Genomic DNA, 6,036 nt, shown 5'->3' with positions numbered 1-6,036 from the left:
AGAGTGAATGAGGGGCGGGACCTGAAGCATGCGCAGTGCAGTTAATGGCGACGGACAGAAGGACGGTTTTAATTTGGAGGCGAGATCAATACGAGGTAGAGGGCGGCGTGCGGGTAATGAAAAATGTGGCGGGTGGGTGGAGAGACTTTGTAAACATGTTGTTCAAACCCAAACCCCGGAAATGAACTTCCCGGTCCCCCCCTTTGTACCAAATGGAGCTGCAGCTTGTAGTGTTAGACCCGGGCTGACTGCCGCCATTGAGGCTGCATGTGGGAGGCCGGCAGGGATTGTGATCGGGAGAGTGAAGCCCTGACGTCACAATGGAATGGGTGAGAGTGTGACGTCACAATGGAATGGGTGAGGGTGTGATGTCACAATGGAATGGGTGAGGGTTCCAAATTCGCCAGACTTCGGTCATTGCCAAGATTTTCGAGTCCATTATTAAAGCTGAGATCGCAGAGTACTTGGAAGTGCAGGATAAAGTAGGACTGAGTCAGCACGGCTTTGTCAAGGGGAGGTAATGTCTGACAAATCTGTTAGAGTTCTTTGAGGAGCTTTTGATTTGATTTGATTTATTATTGTCACATGTATTAACATACATAGAATCATAGAAACCCTACAGTGCAGAAGGAGGCCATTCGGCCCATCGAGTCTGCACCGACCACAATCCCACCCAGGCCCTACCCCCACATATTTTACCCGCTAATCCCTCTAACCTATGCATCGCAGGACTCTAAGGGGCAATTTTTAATCGGGGGGAGGGGCCGAGAGGATCGGGGGGAGGGGCCGAGAGGATCGGGGGGAGGGGCCGAGAGGATCGGGGGGAGGGGCCGAGAGGATCGGGGGAGGGGCCGAGAGGATCGGGGGGAGGGGCCGAGAGGATCGGGGGGAGGGGCAGAGAGAGATTGGGCAGCAGGGAGGGTTAGAGGCGTTGAAGTGGAGGGATTTAGAGTGGGTTTCTGGAGTGGGGATTTAAGGAGGGGTTTGGGGGGGAGGCTGGAGGCGGGGGGGGGGAGGGGAATTTGGGGGTGAGAGACTGAGGGTGGCGGGTTTAAAAGGATTGGGAGTGGGTTCAGGAGAGGTGTTCGAGGGGGATTGAGCCGAGAGAGGAATCTATAGGGCATTGGCAGTAAGGGGAGGGGGGGGGGAGATTCAGCAGCGGGTTTTGGGTCTGTTGGAAAGGAGTTGGGGGGAACAGCTGGAGACGGGAAGCGGGGGGGGGGGGGCGCAAGTCGGGGGGGGGCAAGTCGGGGGGGCGCAAGTCGGGGGGGGCGCAAGTCGGGGGGGCGCAAGTCGGGGGGGCGCAAGTCGGGGGGGCGCAAGTCGGGGCGCACCGCAAGTCGGGGCGCACCGCAAGTCGGGGCGCATCGCAAGTCGGGGGGGGCGCAAGTCGGGGGGCTCATCTGGAACTCTCACCCATTCCATTGTGACGTCACACCCTCACCCATTCCATTGTGACGTCACACACTCACCCATTCCATTGTGATGTCACACACTCACCCATTCCATTGTGATGTCACACTCTCACCCATTCCATTGTGATGTCACACACTCACCCATTCCATTGTAATGTCACACACTCACCCATTCCATTTTGACCTCACACTCCGACCCATTCCATTGTGACGTCACACCCTCACCCATTCCATTGTGACGTCACACCCTCACCCATTCCATTGTGACGTCACACCCTCACCCATTCCATTGTGACGTCAGGGCTTCACTCTCCGATCACAATCCCTGCCGGCCTCCCACATGCAGCCTCAATGGCGGCAGTCAGCCCGGGTCTCACACTACAAGCTGCCGCTCCATTTGGTACAAAGGGGGGGACCGGGAAGTTCATTTCCGGGGTTTGGGTTTGAACAACATGTTTACAAAGCCTCTCCACCCACCCGCCACATTTATCATTCCCCGCACGCCGCCCTCTACCTCGCATTGATCTCGCTTCCAAGTTAAAACCGTCCGTCTGTCCGTCGCCATTACCCGCACTGCGCATGCTTCAGGTCCCGCCCCTCATTCACTCCGATTGGTTGGAGGATCAGCCGCTCCCGCTCGGTCCCCCAGCCCCGCCCCCCTCTTCCTATTGGCCCGGAGCTGCCGTCAATCAATCCCCGGGCATTGTGATGTGGAGCATGCGCAGTGTGTATATGCAGCCAGTGAGTAAGTGCCGGGTGAGCGGGAAAGGTTTAGAAATCAGTGGTGTCGGCCACAAAAACCAGAACAGAGGCGGTCGTGTTAAATATCAAGCGGGTGAGTAATGTCTGAGTGCGGAAGGGTGCTGGAGCCGGTGGGTGTGTGCCGATGCTTCAGATAAACTTCGATCGACGCCTCAATCCCGGAATGAGAAGCAGCCGGTTCAACGGTTGAAAGACCCGGATACCGACCGCCATCTTTGTAGGGGGCAATGTGTAGAAAAGCGCATGCGTAGCGCCATCTTTATCAGTAGCAGTGCAGCAGCGCGCGTGCGCAGTGCTCCCTTCAGCAGGCGGACTGAGTGATGGATTTTGGAAACTCTTTTACAAGGGGATGGTTTACACACAGCAAACTCAAATCAAGAGAATTATTTGTCTCTTCTGAATGGAATTAGCAGTTAGAATGTTTGTTGATCTATCTAATACTGGGAGCCATGAACACACAAACTTCTTATTGTTGTGTTCTCTACCTGAAGGCTGGTCTGACCAAAGTGTCAGGATCTCTGCCATGGGTCGGGCAAAGAGACAGAACCCAAATCCACCCCAGCCAGAATGGGGATTGAACCCCGTGCTGTCGGCACCAATCTCATCCACACCGGCCAGCGAGACCCCACAAGGAACCAGGCTGCAGTGGCAACAGAAACTTTTATATCCGCTACCCGTGGAGCCATGGATAGTGATGGGAGAGGCTCCAAATTATTTCCATCATATGACTGACCAGGAATCTCTCCCGCTCTTATTGTCTATCATTGGTGTATGTTCGAAGGGCAGCATGGTGGCACAGTGGTTAGCACTGCTGCCTCACAGCGCCAGGGATCCAGGTTCGATTCCCGGCCCGGGTCACTGTTTGTGTGGAGTTTGCACATTCTCCCTGTGTCTGCGTGGCTTTCCTCTGGGTGCTCTGGTTTCCACCCAGTGTCCAAAGATGTGAAAGTTAGGTGCATTGGCCATGCTAAATTGCCCTTTAGTATCAGGGGGACTAGCCTGGGTCAATGCATGGGGATAGGGCAAGGGCGGGATTGTGGTCGGTGCAGACACAATGGGCCGAATGGCCTCTTTCCGCACTGTAGTGATTCTATGAATGATTTACAGTTTGGCCACATTATGAACACGCCTTCCTCGGCCATGTACTCTGAGTGGGAGTGGAAACCAGAGCTTCTGACTCAGAAGAAGGGTCACTCCCCACTGCACCACATCTTCACAGTGCACAATCCAGACTAATAAATCCAACAGGAAAACAGGAGACATTTCTTTTCACAAACAGTTGTTAAAATGTGGAACTCACTGGAAGTAGTTGAGACTTCGATTCTTTCAAAAGGAAACTAGATGAGAATGAGAGAAAAGAGAGGCTGAAAGGCTGAGATGAGGTTAGCAGAATAGGAGGAGACTCATGTGGAGTAGAAACTCCGTACAGACTAGATTGCCCGAATGGCCTGTTTGTGTATTATATAGTCTATGAAATTCTTCGTGAAATTATTTTGCAGAGTAATGGAAGAGGAGGATTTGCAGTCAGGAAAAACAAACCAAACTTTGTGTCACAATTGGAAAGTCAATTCATCAGGATGTGAAGATTTGTGCATCTGAAGGGATTTAATTGACTGTCTCAGCAGGAAGCTAGTGAGAGTCTGTAAACCTGCTCTTCCTGTGGGAAGGGATTGATACAGCTGGAAAACATGCTGACGCGACAGCGAGCTCGCAATAGTGAGAGTTCATTCACCTGCTCCGTGTGTGGGAAGAAATTCATGTGTTCGTCCAACCTTCTGGCTCACCAACTCGATCACATTGATGAGGAGCCTCTTCAAAGCTCTGACTCTGGGGACAGCGTTGAGACACCTGAGGAACAGGCCCAATACCAGCTCCTTCACACTGACGAGAGACCGTTCAGCTGCTCCCACTGCGGGAAGAGGTTCAGCCAGTCCTCCCGCCTTGCAGAGCACCAGCTCCTTCACACACACGAGAGACCGTTCAGCTGCTCCCACTGTGGAGAGTCGTTCAGCGACTCAGTGCATCTCACTGAGCACCAACAAGTTCACACCAAGGACAGGCCATTCAGCTGCTCCCAGTGTGGGAAGAGATTCACTCAGTCCTCCCACTGCACAGAGCACCAGCTCATTCATTCTGATGAGAGAAGTTTTAAATGCTCAGAGTGTGAGAAGACCTTTAAAACGAACAATAGTCTCCTGAGACACCAATGCACTCACAGTGGGGAGAGGCCGTTCCCGTGCTCTGTGTGTGGGAGGAGATTCAATCATTCATTCCACCTTCTGAGGCACAAACCTGTTCACACGGGGGAGAAACCATTCACCTGCTCCGAGTGTGGGAATGGATACACTCGCTCATCTGACCTTGTGATACACCAACGAATTCACACCGGAGAAAGGCCGTTCACCTGCTCCAAGTGTGGGAGGGGATTCACTCGTTCAACGCACCTTGTGATGCACAAGCGGATTCACATTGGGGAGAGGCCATTCTCTTGCTCTGTGTGTGGGAAGAGATTCACTCAGTCATCCGCCCTGCGCACACACAAGCGAGTTCACACCGGGGAGAGGCCGTTCACCTGCTTCGTGTGTGGGAAGAGTTTCCCTCGTTTGTCCCATGTTGTGATACACGAGCGGGTTCACACCGGGGAGAGGCCGTACATTTGTCATGTGTGCGGGAGGGCCTTTACTTGTTTACACCACGTGCAGAAACACCAGCTTGTTCACACCGGGGAGAAGGCCTTCATCTGCTCCGTGTGTGGGAAGCGTTTCCCTGAGTCCTCCAGCCTCCAGAGACACGAACGCATCCACACTGGGGAGAAGCCGTTCACCTGCTGTGTGTGTGGGAAGGGATTTGTTCAGTCGTTCGACCTGGTTAAACACCGACGAGTTCACACCAGGAAGAAGCTGCTCACCTGCTCTGTGTGTGAGAAGAGATTTACTCGGACATCCCGCCTGCTGAAACACCAGAAACTTCACATCTTACCAACAAAGCTGGACTCTGCTGTTGCTGCTGAGAATCACACCCAGGACTGAACCTTTTCTCCTTTCTAACTTGAGATTATTTCAGTCTCAAACCTTCCGTTACTCTCATGGACAAGTCCCAGCTCCCCATACCTACCAGAGTGTCTCTCCCAGCCTCGAGATCCAGGGAAGGTTTCGGTAACATTCCTGGGATCAATGAACACAAAACACAGTTTGTGAATCACTTTCAGCTACTGGGCTCAGTGTGTGTCTCACAGGATCTCACTCACCTTCTGTATGTGAATGGAATGTCATGTCTGCAAACCGGGTTTAAACTGAATTTGATTTGATTTATTATAGTCACATGTATTAGTATTGTTTCTTGCACGCTATACAGACAAAGCATACCGTACATAGAGTAAATAGGGGGAAAGGGATGATTTGATTTATTGTCACATGTATTGGGATACAGTGAAAAGTATTGTTTCTTGTGAACTATACAGACAAACATCCTGTTCACAAAGTACAAAGGGGAGAAGGAAAGGAGAGGATGTAGAATATAGTATTATAGTCATAGCTAGTGTGTGGAGAAAGATCAGCTTAATACGTGATAGGATCATTCAAAAGTCTGATGGCAGCAGGGAAAAAGCTGTTCTTGAGTCGGTTGGTACGTGACCTCAGACTTTTGTAAGGTGGAAGAGAGAATGTTCGAGGTGCGTGGGGTCCTTGATTATGCTGGCTGCTTTTCTGAGGCAGCGGGAAGTGTAGACAGTGTCAATGGATGGGAGGCTGGTTTGCGTGATGGACTGGGCGACATTCCCAACTGTTTGTGGTTTATTGCGGTCTTGGTCAGAGCAGGAGCCATACCAAGCTGTGATATAACCAGAAAGAATGCTTTCTAT

At 52.1% G+C, this 6,036-nt stretch overlaps 1 protein-coding gene across 1 annotated transcript; it reads left to right on the top strand.

The window, feature by feature from the left end:
• The first annotated feature begins 3,865 nt into the window (after positions 1–3,865).
• On the top strand, positions 3,866–5,206 carry LOC144483948 (uncharacterized). Its single transcript, XM_078202507.1, has one exon. The coding sequence runs from the start codon at positions 3,866–3,868 to the stop codon at positions 5,204–5,206; it is 1,341 nt and encodes a 446-aa protein (XP_078058633.1).
• Positions 5,207–6,036: the final 830 nt, after the last annotated feature.

The sequence above is a fragment of the Mustelus asterias genome, unplaced genomic scaffold, assembly GCF_964213995.1.
Source record: "Mustelus asterias unplaced genomic scaffold, sMusAst1.hap1.1 HAP1_SCAFFOLD_85, whole genome shotgun sequence".
Lineage (NCBI taxonomy): Eukaryota > Metazoa > Chordata > Chondrichthyes > Carcharhiniformes > Triakidae > Mustelus > Mustelus asterias.
Note: the sequence above shows the minus strand (reverse complement) of the source record. Positions and strands in the feature narration are given on the sequence as shown.